This window comes from Lepidochelys olivacea (assembly GCF_965140295.1).
Source record: "Lepidochelys olivacea isolate rLepOli2 genome assembly, chromosome: 6".
In the NCBI taxonomy this organism is placed as follows: Eukaryota; Metazoa; Chordata; order Testudines; family Cheloniidae; genus Lepidochelys; species Lepidochelys olivacea.
In genome coordinates this window covers 1,847,631-1,870,855 of record NC_140416.1, presented here as the reverse complement: position 1 = coordinate 1,870,855, position 23,225 = coordinate 1,847,631, and the positions used below count along the sequence as shown (strand labels likewise).

The 23,225-nt window shown below is 49.8% G+C and overlaps 1 protein-coding gene across 1 annotated transcript; it reads left to right on the top strand.

The window, feature by feature from the left end:
• The first annotated feature begins 2,315 nt into the window (after nt 1-2,315).
• LOC311522650 (interferon-induced very large GTPase 1-like) lies at nt 2,316-19,356 on the top strand. The gene is made up of 6 exons (XM_084632100.1): nt 2,316-2,382; nt 2,952-3,241; nt 6,874-7,353; nt 7,909-7,974; nt 13,244-13,411; nt 14,495-19,356. Exons 2-6 carry the CDS (start codon nt 2,971-2,973, stop codon nt 19,213-19,215), a joined length of 5,706 nt encoding a protein of 1,901 aa, XP_084488226.1. The 5' UTR covers nt 2,316-2,382; nt 2,952-2,970; the 3' UTR covers nt 19,216-19,356.
• Nucleotides 19,357-23,225: the final 3,869 nt, after the last annotated feature.

Here is a 23,225-nt window from a genome sequence, read left to right as displayed (position 1 = left end):
GGGCAAATTCCACAGTTGCTGCTGGCAAGAAAGACACCGTTTGTTACGGTCGCTGAGATCAGAACCCAGCCCTGAGTCCATTGGCGTCAGTGGGGTCACTCTGGATTTGCCCCAGGGTCCCTGAGATCAGCGCACACACAATGGGGGCTCTGAGCTCTGTAGGAGCCAGTCCCTCACCCTCACAACTCACAGTCTAAACAGACTAGACAGGCCCAGCGTGTGGAGGGGAAACTGAGGCACAGCACGATTCAGTGACTTGCCCACGGTCACATATGGTGTTGGGAGGTGAACCCAGGAGTCCTGGAATCCTCCCTGGGCCATAAGGATAATAGCACTCCCCTGCTCGCCAACCCCCAGCCTGGCTGATGTGTCTCTGAGGCTGGAGTGGAATAATTACATTCTGCAGCACCACAGCCTTTGTTTCACAAATTAATTCTCTCGTCCTCACTGGAAGGTGGGGTGCGGGGTGGGGGGAGCTGCTAAGAAAACCATCCAACCATATGACGGGTGCCTGAGTCTGCAGACAGCCAGACATAATAGCTCTGAGCAGAGAGAACTGGCCGCATTTGTCTCCATTGGATTGTTCACTCTTGAAACTAATGATGTCACCTGGCACATCAGTGTAAATGGAATTGCTGATCATTTTGGTCGATGAGACAGGAGAAAGGCATGGGGGTGACCCCAACGCGGGGTGGGGTAATTGGGAGTTGCCATGGAGAGACTGAACAAGGATTCATGTCCATAATTTAACTCCTGTTGATTCTGAAGCCTAACGACAACCTAATGGACTCAGCAGAGGGATGGGAGCAGGGGTGGGAGTGGAGCCCATGTGTGGTGGAGGCAACTGGGAGCTGACATGGGGAAGTGAGGAGTGTTCCTGTGTATAGTGTCAACCCATGTTGACTCTGGAGTCTAATGATGACATGTACCAATAGCAGTTGTCACTATTCCCCAGCTGATCATGTTAGTGGGGGTGGGAGTGAAGGCACCAAGGGAGGGGAACTGGGAGCTGCTGCATGGAAGAAGGGGGGATTCAACCCCACAGTTTAACTCTGAAGCCCAAGGAGGATGCTTGAAATCATGAGCGTTCTTCATTTTTTTAATCAGGGCAGCATGGAGATCCCATGCAGGATCAGGGTCCCCTCATGTCGCGTGCTGCATGGACCCCGACCAAGATCCGGCACTGAACAGACCCCAGAGATGAGGGCACTAGATGGGCGTTCTCAAACTGGGGGCCACGGACCCAAGGGGGTCCTTAGAGACTGCACAGGGAGTCCCCAAAATAGCTTGTGCCCACACACTGAAAATTAAGTTTCAGGAACAGACAGCTGGCCAGTTTGGGCCGACTGTTGCTCTGGCGTCCCCAGGTTTAGCTACAGAAGCAAGGAACGTGTCACTACCTCTCCCGAGGACACGGATGTGTGAAGCATCATTCTCTGCCGTGACAGCGATGAAGACCAAGTTCAGGGTCCCGCCTGGAAGTGGAGAATGATTGGCAAGTTCGCTTGTCACTAGGGTGACCAGACCGCAAATGTGAAAAATTGGGACAGGGAGTGGGGGTAATAGGAGCCTATCGAAGAAAAAGAACCCCAAAATTGGGACTGTCCCTATAGAAGCGAGACATCTGGTCCCCCATCACACCAAAGATAGAAACCCTCTGCAGTAAGAAGCAGGGACAACCATCATCCCTGACATCTGTAAGTCCGGTTACAGTATATTCTGTTTCTTAAAGCATGACGAACGGTCAGTGTTTCGATGAAGGACACATCTACTTTGGTCACTCAGTTTCTCAATTGGCGGGGGGGGGGGGGCCCTGATTGACACTGCATTGGAAAAGGGGCCCGCCAACAACAACAAAAGTTTGAGGCCCTCTCTGCACTAGCTCACCTGCTGTGACCCCCCCACCTGTATAGGGTGACCAGATGTCCCGATTTTATAGGGACAGTCCCGATATTTGGGGCTTTTTCTTATACAGGCTCCTATTACCCCCCACCCACCCACTGTCCCGATTTTTCACACTTGCTGTCTGCTCACCCTACACCTGTGTAGCCCAGGGCAGAGAATCCTCCCCCCACCCCGGGGTCCCCCTGCCCTGATCCAGGGAACTGGGGTCTGGCTCAAGCAGCTGTTTCACCAGGATACCCAGGCTGAGGGGGCCATGCAGAGAGGGGACCCCACAATGCTGGAGGGGGGAGGGCTGAGCCCATGCGGGAGGGAGCTGGAGGGCGGGGGGAAGCGATGAGAGGGAGGGGCAGGAACAATCAGCTGCACCAGCCTGCGCCCAGCTGCGGTTTCAGTTTCGTGTCCTTGGAACCCGGCTGTGTAAACGGAGCCCGACACAAGCCGGCCGCAGGAGAGAAGGGTCATTTCTTCCCCTCAGCTGTGAGTTCCTTCCAGCAGTGCCCACTGGGGTGCGGGGCCCTGGGGCTGGACCGGGGCCAGAGAGAGGGTTGTGGGATCGGGGAGTGGGCGGGGGAGAAAACCAGCCTCCTCCTGCCTGGGACCCTCCCCAGCCTGACCCCCAGGTTACCCTATGGATAGGGGCGCTGTCCCTGGCAGCCAGGAATGGCCCCAATGCCCCAGTGCGGCGCTATGGGGGCGCTGTGCTGCAGGGAGTGGGGCAGGGGCTCAGTAGGGGAGCGCTCTCCCCTGGCAGTCAGGGCTGGCCGCATTGCCCCAGTGCAGGGAGTGGGGCAAGGGCTCAGTAGGGGGGCGCTCTCCCCTGGCAGTCAGGGCTAGATCCAGTGCCCCACAACGGCACTACGGGGCGCTGTGCCACAGGGAGTGGGGCAGGGGCTCAGTAGGGGGCGCTCTCCCCTGGCAGTCAGGGCTGTCCCCATTGCCCCAGTGCGGGGCTAGGGGGCGCGGTGCTGCAGTGGGTGAGTTGCGTGTGGTTTTTCGGGAGTTACAAACACAATCTGAAGTCGTTTCTCCGCAAATCCCTTGCCCAGCCACAGGGACCTGGGCCCAATGGCCTTTGAGACGATCCGCCGGGGACGGGAGCGACTCATCGCCCTCCTTCTAACAACCCCTGACCCCGTCTTAGACGAAGTGGCCTCGCTGGGGATAGTTACCGAGGAGGAGTATGAGGCCTTGGAGAAGCTCTCGGAGCCCAGGGAGAGGATCCGAAGGCTGCTGATAAAGATCCAGAGGAAGGGGGAGCGCGGCTGTGAGCAGTTCCTGGAGTGTCTGCAGAGCCTCTTCCCAGAGTTTCCATCAGATTTACAGCCCCCGGCACGCCGTGAGTTGGGGCTTTCTGAGTCATTTCAGTTCTTGGCAGGATTCCATAGAAGAGACATAAAATGTAGCCAGGAGATATTGCGACGTAACTGCGTATTGGTGACGGGTTGGACCAATGGTTAGAGCGGGGGGTGGAGGCTAGGAGTCAGGACTCCTGGGTTGTGTCCCAGGCTCTCAGTGGGGTTTTCCTAACAGATCAACCCCAGCATGTCTGTAACGTTCCTTGAAACTAGGGCTGTCAAGGAATTTAAAAAATTAATCACAATTTTAAAAATTAATTGCAATTAATCGCACGATTAATCGTGCTGTTAACAAAAGAATACCATTTATTTTAAATATATTTGGATGTTTAGTACATTTTCAAATATATTAATTTCAATTACAACACAGAATACAAAGTGTACAGTGCTCACTTTATATTTATTTTTATTACAAATATTTGCCCTGTAAAAAACAAAAAAAAAATGTATTTTTCAGTTCACCTCATACAAGTACTGTAGTGCAATTTCTTTATCATGAAAGTTGAACTTACAAATGTAGGATTATGTACAAAAAACCTGCATTCAAAAATAAAACAATGTAAAACTTTAGAGCCTACAAGTCCACTCAGTCCTACTTCTTGTTCAGCCAATTACTCAGGTAAACAAGGTTGGTTACAACTGGCAGGAAATAATCCTGCCTGCTTCTTGTTTACAATGTCACCTGACAGTGAGAACAGGCATTCGCATGGCACTGTTGTAGCTGGCATTGCAAGACATTTACGTGCCAGATCCGCTTAAGATTCATATGTCCTTTAAAAAAGGGAAGAAGGAAGATCCTGGGAACTACAGGCCAGTCAGCCTCACCTCAGTCCCTGGAAAAATCATGGAGCAGGTCCTCAAAGAATCAATCCTGAAGCACTTGCATGAGAGGAAAGTGATCAGGAACAGCCAGCATGGATTCACCAAGGGAAGGTCATGCCTGACTAATCTAATCGCCTTTTATGATGAGATTACTGGTTCTGTGGATGAAGGGAAAGCAGTGGATGTATTGTTTCTTGACTTTAGCAAAGCTTTTGACACGGTCTCCCATAGTATTCTTGTCAGCAAGTTAAGGAAGTATGGGCTGGATGAATGCACTATAAGGTGGGTAGAAAGCTGGCTAAATTGTCGGGCTCAACGGGTAGTGATCAATGGCTCCATGTCTAGTTGGCAGCCGGTATCAAGTGGAGTGCCCCAAGGGTCGGTCCTGGGGCCGGTTTTATTCAATATCTTCATAAATGATCTGGAGGATGGTGTGGATTGCACTCTCAGCAAATTTGCGGATGATACTAAACTGGGAGGAGTGGTAGATACGCTGGAGGGGAGGGATAGGATACAGAAGGACCTAGACCAATTGGAAGATTGGGCCAAAAGGAATCTGATGAGGTTCAATAAGGATAAGTGCAGGGTCCTGCACTTAGGACGGAAGAACCCAATGCACAGCTACAGACTAGGGACCGAATGGCTAGGCAGCAGTTCTGCGGAAAAGGACCTAGGGGTGACAGTGGACGAGAAGCTGGATATGAGTCAGCAGTGTGCCCTTGTTGCCAAGAAGGCCAATGGCATTTTGGGATGTATAAGTAGGGGCATAGCGAGCAGATCGAAGGACGTGATCGTTCCCCTCTATTCGACATTGGTGAGGCCTCATCTGGAGTACTGTGTCCAGTTTTGGGCCCCACACTTCAAGAAGGATGTGGATAAATTGGAGAGAGTCCAGCGAAGGGCAACAAAAATGATTAGGGGACTGGAACACATGAGTTATGAGGAGAGGCTGAGGGAGCTGGGATTGTTTAGCCTGCAGAAGAGAAGAATGAGGGGGGATTTGATAGCTGCTTTCAACTACCTGAAAGGGGGTTCCAAAGAGGATGGCTCTAGACTGTTCTCAATGGTAGCAGATGACAGAACGAGGAGTAATGGTCTCAAGTTGCAGTGGGGGAGGTTTAGATTGGATATTAGGAAAAACTTTTTCACTAAGAGGGTGGTGAAACACTGGAATGCGTTACCTAGGGAGGTGGTAGAATCTCCTTCCTTAGAGGTTTTTAAGGTCAGGCTTGACAAAGCCCTGGCTGGGATGATTTAACTGGGAACTGGTCCTGCTTTGAGCAGGGGGTTGGACTAGATGACCTTCTGGGGTCCCTTCCAACCCTGATATTCTATGATTCTATGATTCCTTTCATGCTTCAGCCACCATTCCAGAGAACATGCTTCCATGCTGATGATGGGTTCTGCTTGATAACAATCCAAAGCAGTGCCAACAGACGCATGTTCATTTTCATCATCTGAGTCAGAAGCCACCAGAAGAAGGTTGATTTTCTTTTTTGATGGTTCGGGTTCTGTAGTTTCTGCATTGGAATGTTGCTCTTTTAAGACTTCTGAAAGCATGCTCCAGACCTCATCCCTCAGATTTTGGAAGGCACTTCCGATTCTTAAACCTTGGGTGGAGTGCTGTAGCTATTTTTTAGAAATCTCACATTGGTACCTTCTTTGTGTTTTTTTCAAATCTGCAGTGAAAGTGTTCTTAAAACACACGTGCTGGGTCATCATGCAAGACGGCTATACCATGAAATATATGGCAGAATGTGGGTAAAAAAGAGCAGGGGACATACAATTCTCCCCCCAAGGAGTACAGTCATAAATTTAATTAACGCATTATTTTTTTTAAATGAGCATCATCAGCATGGAAGCATGTCCTCTGGAATGGTGATCGAAGCATGAAGGGTCATACGAATGTTTAGCACATCTGGCATGTAAATACCTCACAGCGCCGGCTACAAAAGTGCCATGCAAATGCCTGTTCTCACTTTCAGGTGACATTGTAAATAAGAAGCAGGCAGCATTATCTCCCGTCAATGTAAGTAAACAAACTTGTTTGTTTTAGTGATTGGCAGAATAAGAAGTAGGACTGAGTGGACTTGTAGGCTCTAAAGTTCTACACTGTTTTGTTTTTGAGTGCAGTTTTGTAACCAAAAAAAATCTGCATTTGTAAGTTACACTTTCATAATAAAGAGATTGCACTTCAATACTTGTATGAGGTAAATTGAAAAATACTATTTCTTTTATTTATCATTTTTAAAGTGCAAATATTTTTAATCAAAAATAATAATATAAAGTGAGCACTGTGCACTTTGTGTTCTGTGTTGTAATTGAAATCAATATTGAAAATGTAGAAAAACATCCAAAAAATTTAATAAATGTCAATTGGTTTTCTATTGCTAAGTGCGATTAATCGCGATTAATTTTTTTAATCACGATTAATTTTTTTGAGTTAATCATGTGAGTTAACTGTGATTAATTGACAGCCCTACTTGAAACCTGAGGATTTAGCCCCAAATCCCCATTCTGACCCCTGCCCTAAAAAACTTGTCACAGTCTCACAAACAGCCTCCAATGTAATGCCCTTTTCCCGTAGACCACAGGATTTCTCTCACTATTTTTAACCTTTTCCTTCACTGCTGATCTAACTAAAATGCAGGGCAGTAGCCTCAGGGGAGTGGCCAAGGGCTGAACGGGCCATGGAGACCCATCTCCTTTCTCTCTTGTCCAAGAAAGTTCCTGGAATTGCAAAGAAATCTGTAAGGCACTGAGGAGGTGTCTATTTGTTGTCCCTTTGCAGGGTGTGTAACTCAGACAAATGATGCAGAGAATCCGGAAGGTGGCACATCCTCCAAGAAGAACAAAGCAGAAAACCCACAAGATGCTGTAACCTTGGGCAAAAATGAGCTAGAAAATCCAGGAGGTGCCACATCCCTAGAGAAGAATGATCTAGAAAATCCAGAAACCGCTCTACCGCATGAGGAGAATGATCTAGGAAATTCAGACGGTAGCCCATCGTCAGGGAAGATTGCTCCACAGAACTCAGAAGATGCCACATCCTCAGAGAAGAATGATCCAGAGAAGCTGGAAGAACCCGAGAAGCCAGAAGCCGTGTTGTCCTCAGGGAAGGGACTGGTGACACCAAATTCTGCGACAACCCCAATAAAGAATGAACCTGAAAATGCTTTACCCTCAAAGAATGATCCAGAGAGTCCAGGAGGTGCCAGATCCTCAGAGAAGGATGCAGCTGCTGTGTCCTCAGAGAGAGCAGATTTCGAAGGTACAGGACGGGTCTCTAGACTTGCCCTGTAGGGCAATGCTTAAGAAGTATTTATGATTGTCCTGTACTGGGCGCAGAATCTCAGGAGAGTTCTCCTCGGGGCTGTATGGACAGGGACAGAGAGAAAGCTGTGGTAGATTTGGGATGCAGGAAGGGTCTAGCTTCTATGTGTTTGGACCCCTTGCAAGAGCAGAAGGTGATTCTGGCTGCATGAACCCAAACAGAAACTATTGCTTGTGAACATCCTGGGAGGGAAAAAGGTACTTCTTCTAATTAGGTCCATTGAACCAGGTCAACTCAACCAGCAACCACTTCACATTGTTTAGAACCTTGAGCTCAATTTCAGTGGCTCCAGCTACAAGCTCGGTTCCTCCTCTATCATTTCAGCAGGGGCTAAGCTAGAACTCCAGGTAGTCTGCAGTTCTCGAAGGGGTTCCTGAGATGAAGCAAGAATCTAAGGCTGCCACTTGAAACCCTAGGCTGGACAAGATCTATGGCCCAGATCTATAGGCTCCTACATGAGCCTAAGAGACTTTCACTTGTTTTGCTTTGTAGGGTCTGGAAATATCCCCAGCCATGGAGAAGAAGGAAAGACCGCTGAAGGAAAAGGGAATATTGAAGGTAGGGTCGATACTCCGATCCCACTGACATCTCAAGGTCAACTTTGGAAGCTCTTCAAGGATGGAAGGGAAAGACTATGGTCTAGTGGGATAGCGCAGCTGGGGACTGGGAATCAGGACTCCAGGGTTCTATTCCCACCTAGGGGAGGGGAGTCTCGAGTGTTAGGGGAAGGGGACACTGAGAGTCTGGGCTCCTGGGTACTAGTCTTATTGTGGTTTGGTGGATGGGATTTTAGGAGAACAGATTGGGGGGCAAGATTGGAGGGATTCTCTGGGAAGGATTTGGGCCTGGTTTGGTTCAGTTCCTCACAGGGTTAGAGGTTTGATCTCTGATTAATGGAATGAGCTGTATGTGTCTCGTAGACTTTAAGGCCAGAGAGGACCATCAGATCATCTGGTCTGACCTCCTGCACATTGAAAGCCACAGAACCTTGCCCACCCACTCCTGTAATAGACCCCTAACCTCTGGCTGAGTTACTGACGTCTTCAAATCATGATTTAAAGACGTCAGGTGTCAGAAAATCCACCATTTGCACTAGTTTAAACCTGCAAGTGACCCATGCCCCATGCTGCAGAGGAAGGCAAAAAAAAAAAAACCCCAGGGTCTCTGCCAATCTGACCCTGGGAAAAAATTACTTGCTTACCCCAAGCCTGGTGATCAGTTAGACCCTGAGCATATGGGCAAGACCCACCAGCCGGATACCTGGGAAAGAATTCTCTGTAGTAACTCAGAGCGCCGCCTCCTCCCCAGCTAGTGTCCCATCACTGGCCGTTGGAGATATTTGCTGCTAGCGTTTGCAGACTGGCTGCATGCCATGGTAGGCAGTCCCGTCATACCATCCCCTCCACAAACGTATCAAGTTCAGCCTTGAAACCCGTGAGGTTTTTTGCCCCCCTGCCTGCTCCCCTTAGGAGGCTGTTCCAGAACGTCACTCTTCTGGTGGTTAGAAACCTGCATCTAATTTCAAGCCTAAACTGGATGATGGTCAGTTTATATCCATTTGTTCTGGTGTCCACATTGGCACTTAATTTAAATAATTCCTCTCCGTCCCTGGTATTTTTCCCTCTGGTGTATTTATAGAGAGCAATCATATCTCCTCTCAGCCTTCTTTTGGTTAGGCTAAACAAACCAAACTCTTTGAGTCTCCTCTCCTAAGGTAGGTTTTCCATTTCTCGGATCATCCTAGTATCTCTTCTCTGCACTTGTTCCAGTTTGAATTCATATTTCTTAAACATGGGAGACCAGAATTGCACACAGTATTCCAGACGAGGTCTCACCAATGCCTTATACCATGGTACTAACACTTCCCTGTCTCTACTGGAAATACCTCGCTGGATGCATGCTAGGACTGCATTAGTCTTTTTTGCGGCTGCATCACAGTGGTGGTTCATAGTCATCCTCTGAACAACCAATATACCCAGGTCTTTCTCCTCCTCTGTCGCTTCCAAATGGTACATCCCCAGCGTATAGCAAAAATTCATGTTGTTAGTCCCTAAATGTATGACCTTGCACTTTGCGCTATTCAGTTTCATCCCATTTCTATTATTCCAGTTTTCAAGATCATCCAGACCTTCTTGTATGATATTCTGGTACTACCCCAGATTGGCAATACCTCTCAACTTGGTGTCATCCCCAAGTTTTATTAGCACTTTTTTGCCAAGGTTATTAATAAAAATGTTTAATAAGATTGGTCCCGAGACTGATCCTTGAGGAACTCCACTAGTAACTTCACTCCAACCCGACAATTCGCCTTTCAGTACCACCTATTGTAGTCTCCCCTTTAACCACTTTCTCATCTGATTTTAAATTCTCAAATAAATCCCCATCTTCTCTAATTTAACTAATAATTTCCCATGTGGAATTGTATCAAATGCCTTACTGGCATCCAGGAAGATTAGATTTACTGCATTTCCTTTGTCTAGATAATCAGTTATCTGAAATAAAGAGATCAGGTTGATCTGGCACATGTTACCTTTTATAAAACCATGGTATATTTTATTATCATTTACGTCTATGTCCTTAACTGCTTTCTCTTTCAAAATTTGTTCAAGACCTTGCATACAAGTTTTGTTTAACTGACAGTTTCCTAGAACACGTTTTTTTCCTTTCTTAAAATTAGGTACTACCTTAGCAATCCTCGGGGTACGACTCCTGAGTTTACAGATTCATTGAAAATCCTTGCAATTGTGCTTGCAATTTCATGTGCCAGTTCCTTTAATATTCTTGGATGGTGATTATCCAAACCCACCCCAGTTTAGTCCCATTAAGCTGCTCCCTTGCAGATCCATTCCCTCTTCCACTCCTTGTAGGCTTTCGGCTTTCTCTTAATCTCCTGTGTCAGATGCTTTCTCACCTAGCTTGGTCTCCAATCCTTCCCTACAATTTTTTTCCCTTTTCTTGGGATGCAGGCTTCAGATAGTTTCTGCAACTTTGACTTAAAGTAATTGCAAGCCACCTTCATATTCAGATCCTTGAGTTCTTTGGTTCAGTCCACTTGCCTAACTAATTCCCTTTATTTTTTAATGTTTGCCCTTTGGAAATCAAGGACCCTAGTTGCCGACCTATTTTTGCTTATCCTTCCATTTAGTTTAAACTCAAACCAAGATAGAACCAGCTGTTCTACGAGTTTCCTGACTACTCACCAATGCCATATCTAAAATGGCATCATCTCTTGCAGGTTCAGCGATGGTTTGGTGAAGAAATCTGTCAGACAGCACATACCCTTTAATACCTGTAATCCAGTCATGACTACTAGTCTACCATGTTTCTGTTATCCGTATAATATCTGGTTTCACTTCCTTCTCCACTAGTTCTAGTTCCTCCATTTTGTTACCCAGGCTCCTTGCATTGGTGTACAGACATTTTAGTTGTTACTGCTTGGCTTCGCACAGATTCCTCACATGATATAGGTACAATCGTTCTCCTGCCAGCATCACCTACCTGACTGTTAGCGTCATTGATATTGGCACTGGTTTTCCTCTTAATGTCCATTCTCCTACCCACTGCTGTTCCCTCATCCATTGCTGTATTCCCCTTTCTTGGTTTTCCTCCTGGTCAATATTAGAATCAGCCATGGAGATTACATTAGCAACTCCTCCAAGTTCCTAGTTCAGAGCTCTTTTAATCAGATGTGCCAACCTCTATCCCAGAAGTCTATTTCCCTCCCTACTCGGGTGGAGTCCATCCCAGGAGAACAGCCCTCTGTCCATGAATGCCTCCCAGTGGGCAAACCGCCCAAAGCCCTCCTGATAGCACCACTGCTTCAGCCATCTGTTGCTCATCATAATTGTGTCTCGCCTTCAGGGGCCACTGAAAATTACCTGAGCCTCCATTTCTTTACGCGTCTTCCCCAGCCTGGCAGAGTCATCCTTGATGCATCCCGGTGAGAATCTAGCAGTATCATTTGTTCCCACTTGAAGGACAATCAGTGGATTCTTTCCTGCTTCCATTAGGATACTCTTCGGCCTCAGGTCCGCACCTTGTATCTTAACTCCTGGCAGACAGGACAGCCCTCTGCTCTCAGGATCAGCTCAGGTGACAGGCCTGTCTGTTCTTAGAATGGATTCACCAGTCACGGCGACCTGCCTCTTCCTCTTGGTTATGTGATTCTCCAGCCTTCCCCATCTGTTCTTTCTGGCTGCAAGTCCTCGTGTCTCTTGTTCTCTCTTGCAATATTTTGTGTGTCATCCGCTGTCCTCTTGGGCTCCAAACTCTGGCTATCTCCATTGACTCTTCCCCTCGTCATGTAAGACTCGCAAGTTCTTTTCTTCTTGCTTGTTCTCCCACCATCTGTTGCTGCCTGCTGGGCCCCTTCTTCATCTTCCAACTCAGGGAAACCTGTTCCTGAGCTCTCTTTCTCCTTCATCAGCCCGTCTCTTCCTCTGCCTGGTTCTGGTAGTCACATGCTTCCATTGGCCACTTCCCTCATCTAGCAGCCTCCCCTCACAGTTCTCCCGTCCAGCTTCCATCTGCCGGTCTTGACTTTTCCCTTCAACCTTCCCTCCATCATCTGCTCAAATCCCCTTCGAAACTCAACCAAAGTTTCTACCTGCGTCTCCAAACCTTGGATCTTCTCTTCCATCAGCTCCCTCAGGCAGCACTTCATACACACAGTGATGAGCTGCCAAAATCTTAATAACTGGTTCCCTCCTCACCCCACGAGGGGGTCGTGGCCCGCCCCCGCCCCTGGGGACTTCTACCCCCCGCCCGCGTTCCTTGACGCCCGCCTCCCAGACCCCTGCCCCATCCACCCTCCTCCCTTGTCCCCTGACTGCCCCCAGAACCGGGCAGGAGGGTCCCGTGGGCCACCGTAGTGGGTGCCCACCCCGCCCCTAAGAGCCAGAGGCACCTGCCAGGGGGCGAGGTGGGGAGTCCCGGTGGTGCATACCTGGGTCAGCTCCCAGGAAGCATCCGGCAGGTCCCTCTGGCTCCTAGGGGTGGGGGAGCGTAGCTGGGGGGGGGAGCAGGGGGAGCGGCCCTCCCTGTGGGTGCTCCAGCCCCAGAGCACCCATGGAGTCGGCGCGTGAGGTGCCACTTTTGGCCAGTTGTTAAATTTAGAAGCCCTTTTAGAACTGGTTGTCCGCTTCTAAATTTAACAACCGGTTCTAGCGAACTGGTGCGAACCGGCTCCAGCTCACCACTGCATACACATGGGCACCCACTCCCGGATAATGTACATCCCACAGCTTCCTCATCCGGTCATCTCAACTGACTCTTCCATTCCTTGGGTCACTCCACCGCTGCCTCTATATATGTCATAACCTTCTCACCTAAGCTCCTGACAAGGAAAAACAAAACAAAAACCTGCCCAAACAAGCAACAAAATGAAAACAGAACACGACACCGAGGACACAGTGGCACTGGGAAGGTCCAGGGCAGTGGTTCTCTACCATAAGGACCACATACTCCTGTGGGGTACACAGAGGTCTTCCAGGGCATACCCAATTGCTCTAGCTCAGTACCTGGATGTTGCAGCCCCCAGGAGGGTCCTGGGACGGGTTTAGGGAGATCACAAGTGCAGGGCCGGCATTTAGGGGGGTGTCAAGCAAGGCAATTGCCTGGGGACCCACACCTTAGGAGCCCCACAAAGCAAAGTAAATGCTTCAGCCCTGCTGCCTGGAGGTGTGCTGTGACACTTTTGTATTTTTAAGTGAGGTGAAACCTGTGGTATGCAAGACAAATCAGACTCTTGAAAGCGGTCCAGTAGCCTGCAAAAGTTGAGAAACACTGGTCTAGGACCTCTGAGCAGGCTTCTCTTCTGGATCCTTAGATGGAGCGACTCCAGACTCAGATGTCTCCATGTTGGAGAGCAGAGCCGAGACCCCAGGAGTTGCCAGGTCGGTGGAGAGGTGCGGAGCTGAGACACCAGGACATTCTGCATCAGTGGACAGGAGCGGAGATGAGGCTCCCGAGACCTCTCCCAACAAAGTTCATGGAGGTAGAGTCCAGAGAACACCCCCCCCCAAGTCCTTCTCCCAACCCAAATCCCTCTGCCCTGAGTTGGCCAATGACGAAGTCAGTAAGGGCCCCCCACACTCCTGTGGTTCTTCCGTCCAGCGTCTCTATCTCTGTACACTAGCCGTGCCCGAGCTCCTGACCGTCCCCTGCGTCTTGTCCATCTGTGAAGCACGTGAAAGATGCCAGGATTGTTTTACAAATACTACATCCAGAGCTGTGTGGAGAATGGAAAGTCCCTTTTGTGGTGGTTTCTGAGATTTTGAAATTTTGGGCTTTTCCTCCTCCAAATTCCCAAATCCTCCATAGAAGAAAATTCTGGGGCAAAATAAATTGTTTCTGAGCCGATGGAAACGCAGACGGCCCGCAGTGTCAGGAACCCAGCCAACTCTGGGCATGGTTGCCTAGCAACCCAGTGAGCTCGGCTGGGCCCAATAAACCCGCACTGAGACTGTGTCTACACTTACCGGTAAATCGGTAAACTGGAGTAGCGTAACTTAGGTCGATTTACCGCCGTAGTGTAGACGAGGCTGAGTGACTGTGGTCCCTGACAGGACAGAAGGGCCCACAAGTCCCTATTTAACCCAGGTAGCCACAGCAGCACGACGGCTACTCAATCATTCACAGCTGTGCCAGACCGGCTCCCTGGCCAGCCCTTTCTCCACCCCTTAGCTGCTCCATTCTAGCCTTACGCCCTGCCTGCCTCTGAACCCCTGGCTCTAATCCCCGGCTGGCCTCCCAACCATGCCTCTGCCTCTGGATCTGCAGTGACTGATAGTCCTGGGGGCAGGAGTTTGGCCTAGGTCACACCATCTACGCCTCAGTGTGGGACACCCAGCCTCAGGAGCGAGGGAGTCTAGATAAAGTAAAGCCTCCCTAAGCGTTAGTGGAGACAGACGGGTTTGAACGTTTAGCTGGGTTAGTCCCCTTCAGATGAAACGAGCCGGGGAGGTGAAGGCTTCAGGCCTAAATTTTGGAAACAGAGAGATCAAGAGGAGGCCCAGGTGCAGCTGGCCCTGAGCTGTGACGCCATCCCAGGTGGTGATGCCTTTGTTTCCATTTGCAGGGAGAAGAGGAGCCCTGAAAACCGTCTTGTCAAAGCTGAGGCTCAAGAAGTTCAGAAATGGGAAACTGCGGCTGAGTGATCTCCTGGAAATCAGTCCGGAGAGCCTGAAGGACTGGACTCTTTCCATCCTGGGAGACTTGCCTTGGCATTTCCTGAGAAAGCTCATGGCTTTGAACGGGACAGCCAGAAGCACAAGCCTTGGGCAGGGGACATCTGATGAGGACACAAGTGAGGATGAGGAGGGTGGGGTGAGTGGGGATGTGTTTTCTGTGAGGGAAGACGACTCTAGGGCTTCTCTGCACCCCCTCGATGTTCTCTGTGCCGTTCTGCTTTGCTCAGACAGTTTCCTACAGCAGGAGATCCTCTCCAAAATGTCCATGTGCCAGTTTGCCCTCCCTCTGCTGCTACCTGCCGTCGACAGCCCCAAGTTCACCCTAATGCTGTGGGCCATGAGGGACATTGTGAGGAAGTGGAGGCCCCACTCCCTGGCAGAAAGCAGAGGGTTCAGAGAGGAGAGCCTGGTGCTCACAGAAATGCCAACCGTTTCCTTTGTGCGGATGGGGAGCTGCAGCTTCTCCAAGTCTAAACTCCTCAATGAGGTTCTCAGCCCCTCCCAGCAGCACCAGGATTTCTTCATCCATCGGGACATGGAGTCTGGGAATGTCCCTCGGGAAATTGCAGATGGGCTGGTCGAGATTTCCTGGTATTTCCCTGCTGGGAGGGAGAATCTGGATCTTTTCCCAGAGCCCATCGCAGTTACAAACCTGCGTGGAGACATTGTGTCGCACTGGCTGCAGTTCAGCTTTTTAACAGAGGTCTCCTCAGCAGTGTTCATATTAACGGAGAGCATCAATGAGAGAGAATACGCGCTGTTATCATCTCTGCCGGGGTCAGCCACTAAATACTACTTCATCCTTAACAGTCAGGCTGGGAAAGCCAAGGAAACACTGGGACTCCTCAATAAATTAGCCCCGCAACTGAATATGAACAAATCACAACTTCTGGTGAAACAGAAGAGCAACAATAGCGCAGAACTGGTGAAAAAGCTACGATCCACCCTACAGGGTGTCATGAGCTCCTCTCCCAAGAGCACGAGCATCCGTGACATGGCTGTGACGGCGCGGGAGCTCGGGATCCAGGTGGATGAAGATGATGGAGAATGTTGGACCGCCTTGGAGCACGTTCAAGAAATCACCGCAGAAATACAGGACGTGGCAAAGTACAAGAGGGAAATGCTGAGGCTCCAAGGGGATCTGTGGAGGAACTTGGCTAAAGTGGAGAAAGAGCTGTGCCGGATGAAAGGCCAACGGGACGTCCCTCCGGAAGACTATAGATCCCAGCTGAGAGAAAGGAGGTTGGAGCTACGCAGGCAGCAGAACCAGTGTGACCTCACCAGCGGGATGGTTAAATTTATTAGCGGGATAGGACAGTTGAGTCCAGCTGAGAAACATCATTTCCTGAAATGGATGAAGTTCCACCTGGATCACATCGCCAGGGGGAACCTCTCTAGGCTCCGGGCTGAGTATAAAGAGAAATGTCGTGCTCTAGGGGATGATGCAAAACAGCTGGCAGAACTGGACGAACTAATCTCTGCCAGCTCCTTAGGGGTGGAGCATTTCATGCGTGAGTTGGGGCAATTTTACGAGGCCGAAAGCTCAATGGTGAAAGACGGGAACATGGGGAACATCCAAAGGCAATTCATCTGTCTCCCAGGCATAGCAGCTGACCTGATGCTGGAAGGGTTTCCCATGGAGCTGATCGATGGAGATGCCTCCAACATCCCACTGCAGTGGGTGACAGATGTTCTGGCTGAGCTCCATGCCAAGCTGGGGGGAAGGTCCAGAATGCTGGTTCTAACAGTGCTGGGAGTGCAGAGCACTGGGAAATCCACCCTCCTCAACACCATGTTCGGCCTGCAGTTCGCAGTGAGCAGTGGCCGATGTACCCGAGGAGCCTTCATGTCCCTCATTAAAGTGGCAGAGAACTTTCAGCAGGAGCTGGGCTGTGACTTCATCCTGGTGATAGACACAGAAGGCCTGAAAGCCCCGGAACTGGCCAAGCTGGAGGACAGTTATGAACATGACAATGAGCTGGCCACACTGGTGATTGGACTGAGTGACATAACCATTGTTAACATGGCCATGGAGAACGCCACCGAAATGAAGGATGTTCTGCAAATTGTCGTCCACGCATTTCTCAGAATGGAGGAAATCGGGCACAAACCCAACTGCCAATTTGTGCATCAGAATGTCAGTGATGTGTCTGCGCATGAACAAAACATGAGGGACAGGAAACACCTCCTGGAGCAGCTGGATGAAATGACCAAAGCTGCAGTGAGGATGGAAAAGCAAACCAGGGAGATGAAATTTTCTGACATCATGGACTATGATCCGGAGAAGCACAGTTGGTACATCCCTGGGCTGTGGCATGGAGTCCCTCCTATGGCACCAGTAAATATGGGATACAGCGAGAGCCTGTGTGAGCTGAAGAAATACCTGTTTGAATTCATGAGGAATCGATCACCTCACAGAGCCCCCAAGGACATTCCTCAGTTCATTGAGTGGGTGAGGAGCCTCTGGAACGCCGTGAAACACGAGAACTTCATCTTCAGCTTCAGAAACAGCCTGGTGGCTGAGGCCTATACCCAGCTGTCTGTGATGTACGCGGAGTGGGAGTGGGATTTCCGCAAGGAGATGCACCTCTGGATCTCCAAAGCCGAAACCACCATCCAGAACCATTCCCCAGACAATCTGGGTCCCGACACCTTTGAGAAACTAAGGCTGGAAGTTCACCAGATGCTCCACAATGGGGAGCAAAAGATGCTGCAGAGTTTACAGAGCTACTTTGAGAGTGGAACTGGGAACCTTCATTTGGTAGAGAAATACAGGGAAGATTTTCTCCGGAGCGTGACATTTCTCCGGCACGAACTGGAGAGCTATCTGCTCTGTAAATCTGAAGAGGCCATTCGTATCCAGAAAGGTCGGAGCAAGATAGACCATCTGCAGGCCAGGTACATGAAAACCATTGAAGGGAAGGTGGATGGGCTCTTGCGGGACTGCAGGGAGAGGGACAAGGAGCTAACGCCCAAGGAACTGCAAAAAGAGTTTGCCAAGATGTGGAAGGAAACCTTAGCAGAGCTGCCACTGGAGAGCTTACCCCTACGCCAAATTCATGAAGACATCCGCTACCAGCTCTGCAAGGACCTGAAGAACAGAGGGAGTTTGGTCAAGCAGATGCTCCATAAAGCCCAGAGCTTGTTGACCTATCAAAGAAAACCCTTCTGCATGAAGAAGGAGTATCTGGACTTGGCTTGGTACAGAGTGCCTGTGGAGTTTATAACTCAGCAATGTTGGCGTGAATTGGAAGAGTTCACAAAGTCCCTGATGGAGGAGTGTAGGAGGTACGTTGGGCAGAAGGTCCACTCCCAAGGGGATTACGACCAGACCTACTGCACGGAATTGCTGTGGATGATCAACGAGAGGCTTCAGGAGAAGTTAGCTGGGAATTTGTACACCAGTGCTTCCTTCGAAGTTGATTTAAAACTTCACATCCTGGGCGAGGCGGCCAGCGCTTTCCAGAAGATGCACGAAGACTTTCTCAAGAAGAATGACCCTCAGCGTCGCCTGGAGGAGCTGAGACCTCAGTATTTCTCCACCTTCACAGATGTTTACTATGAGAAGGATGCCTGCCAGAAGAGAGCTTTTGATTTCATCAACCAGTGTTTGACACCTGCTTTATGGGAATATATGAAAAAGAGACTCGGGATTGAGATAGTGGATGACTTTCTAAGCAGTGGAGAGTCCATCAAATACAGCAGCCGGAGCTTCTTCCAGTTTACTGTGCAGAAGAAACTGCTGGAGGAGATGGACTTCAATAACTACGTGAAATACGTCAGAAACTATGAAGAGTTTGTAAAGGCCTGGATCCAGACATGCCTGATCAGCCACTACAGAGAGACTGGGAGTTTGCGGGAGCTGGAGAGAGCAGTTCTAGCCACAATCATGAAGAAAATCCAGGACGCTCTGGAGAGCTCTGTGTGCCAAGATGCCCCCACCATCTCTGAGTTCTTGGAGCAATTTTGCCAAGCGATGTGCAAGGAGCTAGTCATCTCCAAGGACAGTTTGGAGGTGATCCTCTTCAAGAACACAGCCAGTGTCAGGCAGTTCTCAGCCGACATCCAGACCTTCTTCCCCCAGGTGGAAGAAGGCATCCTCTCGGAGTGGGAAAAGCTGAGTGGGGAGATGGTCTTCACACAGCTCCAGTTCAAGCCTCAGGATGAGATCTTCCAGCGCGTGTTCGGCTGTGGGAAGCAGTGTCCGTTCTGTAAAGTCCCCTGTGAAGCAGGAGGCAGCGACCACAAGGAGCATTTTGCATCAGTGCATCGGCCTCAAGGGCTGGGGGGCTACAGTTATGTGACAACTGACAGGCTTGTGTATTCTTTGTGCTCCTCTGATGTAGTTTCTAGTAAATCCTTTAAAAACCTGAACACGGCATTTAAATGGCATCCCTACAAAGATTATCGCCAATTCTACCCCACCTGGCGCATCCAACCGGACCCCAGCATCAGCGCCTCTGATTATTGGAAGTTCATATTCAGAAAGTTCAATCGAGAGTTTGCCAGAGAGTACAATGTGGAGCGTGCCGATCTCCCCCCAGAGTGGAAGAAAATAACCAAGGAGCAGGCTCTGGACAGCATCCGAGAGGCCTTTAACATGGAATAGAGGCAGGTGCTCTGCATTATGATACAGTCTTTAATGCCATAACAAGGCGCCGTCAGTCTTAATCCTGGCATTTTGTTACTTCCCAGGGCTTGCTTCTGCCACCTGAATGTTCCTTTAATGTAGTTCTTTGTGTGTAATTGCCTAGGCTTAAAAAAAATAAACTGAAAAACAAAACAGTTCCATCGTGTCACATCATACTGACACCTCCATAGATCCTTGAACCTTTAGATGCCCCGCACACACCTTGCCAGTTAAGCTAACCAAGTAACTGATAGCAGTAGTAGGTTGTCATCCTCCATGGGGACTGGCCACCATAGGTGAGTGAGGAAGGTACTTTGCCGGTGGGTTTCATAGATATTTGCTGACAGCAGAGGACAGGTAAAACTCAGGACTTCTGAGTTCTGTCCCTGATTCTGAGGGGAGAGTCCTCTATTGGTCATGTCATAGACTCATCTGTCCATCCCCGCCCTCCAGCTTGACCCCTTCTGACCCATCCCTTCTAATATGTCCCTGTACCAGTACCCATCTCCCCCCTCCCAGCTTCTTTTTCACTTCACATTCCAGTCCTCAACGGAAAACAGGGCATCATAATGGAACATATCAGGCAACCTTTGCTACAGGGGGTGCGACCATCCATGCTTATAGTATATCTCTACCCTGGGCTTCTTCCCACCGAGAGGTAGCAATATGGCAGGGTCATTTCCCTGGTGGTAGGTGGGTGGTTTATAACATTTCCCAGGTGCCTTCTGGGACAAATCTAGAGACCCTTCCACATTGCTCCCTGGTGGTCCATGAACCACCTCCCACTGGAATCCAGATCTTCCAGCCACACACGGGGACAGGGAAATTGGCAAATGGCAGTGAGCAATTGGGTTGGTGGATCTGGGCTGTGGCATCCAGTTCGCTTCTCCTGATAGCTTATGGCTCTCTGTTGAGTTGCATTGGGTGGGTCATTGGCTGGGGGCGAAGGGACCAAGCTAGAATGGTGAAGAGTGTTAATAAAGGTTTCCTCGGCCCATTCAGCTCTGGGTGTGTGGAGAACCAGGGCATCTGTCTCCAGGAGGAGGTAACGTTGTTAGCTGAGCAATGTGAGGTTCGACACTCCCCATCACATCTGTTTGGCGGTTAGGAGGTAACGCGATATCTTTTGAACGCCCCACCCGATCAATTCCTACATTTCGGGGAATGTTCTAGATATCGGTTGGCAGAACCCTACTGATCTTGGGTCACATTGCAAAATCCAGAAGGGAGAAATGGGAGACACACAGAGATCCCCTGGCTTCTGGCCAGCAAAGCCATTAACTTCAACCGGCTCTGAAACTGTAGATCAAAGAACCAGCTGACGGCAGAAATTAACCCCTTCCAGCCTAACAACACCCCAGATCTCAGTGCTGCTCAGTCCCCAACATATGCTACTAGTGCAGTGCCGGTTCTGCTGTGGTTAAGTTGGAGAACAGCTTTCTGTTTGAAGGGCCACTCTTCAAAGGGCTCTAAAATCCTCATGTTTACGCAGATTGCTCTGAACTGCGCTGTGTCTCATGGGGGAATGGGACAGGATTCATGGTCCAACTTTAGGATCGTTGGACCAAGGGGAGCCCGAGATACGGCCTCCCACAAAAGACCATTTTTCATCAGGTTGAGAGATTGCATCATTGGTGTTTGGTTTTTGGGTGGTTTTTTCCCCTGAAACCAGGGCTCTGCTCCTGCCCCAAATAGCTTGAAACTGTTGACAACTGAATGACTGATCTTCCAGAGAGAAAGAAATAGAATGGTGGGGGGAAATGGGGGGCACAGAGAGCCCCTGGCATGGGGGGAGAGGTGGAAAGGGGGTGCATACAGAGCCCCTGACATGGGAGAGGAGTTTGGGGTTGCAAACTGAACTAGAGGATGGGAGAGGGACACCCAAGGGGGATGGAGGGATGCAAGGGGTCCCTGGGGGTGTGCTCGGCTTGGCCGACAGATGCCCTGGAGCAAGTGTCCCCTAGTCAAGATCCCAGGCCCAGCTGAGCTCTCCCCCGACTTTTGTCACAGGGGCACAACCCCGATGGAGAAGCAGACCCTACCTTGGCAGATCCAGAGGGTAGCTGGGTCCTGGCACTTGGATCTCAGCCCCCCAACATGTCCTGCCTCGCACCTGGGGGTGCTGGGACTCTACAAAGGGGGGTGTATCGGACAGCCTGGGCGCAACTCAGGTGGGCTCCCAATGGGGTGAAGAGACCCCCCACAGATGGCCAGGACTCCTCCTGTCTTCAGCACTGGGGTGGGCTCTGCCTAAGGATGATTGACTGAGGGGAGCAGGTGGCCTGGAGGGGAGGGGAGATTAGGGTCCCAGTTGTGCCAAGTGCTGCAAAGTCCCTGCCCCAACCAGCTCACAGTCTAAATAGACACAATTCTATCATCTCCATTTTATACATGGGGAAACTGAGGCCCAGAAAGATGCAGTGACCTGTCTGATCACACAAGGCAGCTGTGCCAGAGTCACGGAGAGAACCCAAGAATCCTGGCTCCCAGCCCTGTGCTTGGACCACCAAAACTGCTCAGATCTCCCTGCCTTTCACCATTATGTCTCCATCAATCCTTCAGGCCTGTGCTTGAACATCAGAAACTGTCCACCCCTGGGAGAATATACATCCCCTGCACATCCGGGGTCACTCCCCTTAGAGCAGGGGGCTGGGAGACGGTCAGAAAAGATTTTGTTGTATTAAGTCTCTTAATACAACAATAAGATCCCAAATTTTCAAGAGCCAGGGATAGAACCCAGGAGTCCTGGCTCCCAGCCTCCACCAGCCATTCACATCCTCAGCACCTGGGTAGTTAGGCCTGCAGAGGAGCAAAGGATCTTACTCTGGCCTATATCTACTGCAATCACCCGTGCACCCCTGGCCGGTCATTGCTTTGACATGCATGGCCCCGGGACGTTGACCGAACTACTCACACTGTAGGGTGACTGCAAAGCATTGTGGGTAGGGTAGTCCCCTGCCAATTGGCTGGAAATGGTGCAAGTCTAAGGTGTGGAAGACAAAGGAGGGAAAGAGAGATTCTAACTACAAATGAGCCAGCGACCGCTGGAGGGGAAAGGCCCCATGTCCCCTCCCCCACACATCCCAAAACAATCTTGGATAGTAACTTTTAGCTCCTCCATCATGGAATTCATGAGCCAGCTTCTAGTGACTTGAATTCGGGTCACTCCAGATTCACACCAGGATCACTGAGATCAGGATCCAGCCCTATATTTTCCCACCCCTTCACCCCTCTAAGCCATCGCCTACATTTAAAAAAAAAAACCCAGCCCCTGCTTTTTCTTTGAAATTTATTTCCTTAAATCTAAAAGTCCAGCCCAGTCTGACCTAAAGAAAAACAAACCCGAAATAAAACCTTCATTTGTCTTCTCCACGATTAAAAAAAGGCAATTGTTCCAACTTAAATAAAATATTACAAAATAGAGACTTTAAAAATAACATCAGTATCAGCCAGCCAACAGGGGAAACGACCATCAGTGCGATTGTCCCATTATCCTAAGTAGAAAATCGAAGGTCTCTCTCCACTCTGCTAAGCGAGATGCTATCAAAGAAAATTCAATACAGACCCAAGCAGATCTCAGCTGGATACTACCAAATCCACACGGGGCTGTAGGAAACACGTGTAACAAACAGGAAGGTTAATTCAGTCGGTGTAACAGCACCGTGACAGTCCCATCTGTATTTCTTTACCATCATTGGAGCCCGGTGGGGCTCAGGAGATCATAGACTATCAGGGTTAGAAGGGACCTCAGGAGGTCATCTAGTCCAACCCCCTGCTCAAAGCAGGACCAATCCCCAATTTTTGCCCTAGACCCTAAATGGGCCCCTCACAACCCTGGGTTTAGCAGGCCAATGCTCAAACCACTAAGCTTTGGAGCTTACACAGAGCTGTGCGTGGAAAGCTTCTCTCCGTCATCCACAGAAGCTAGGCCCATAAAAGATATTATCTCACCCACCTCGTCTCTCTCCCTCTCGCGGATTTCACACTTT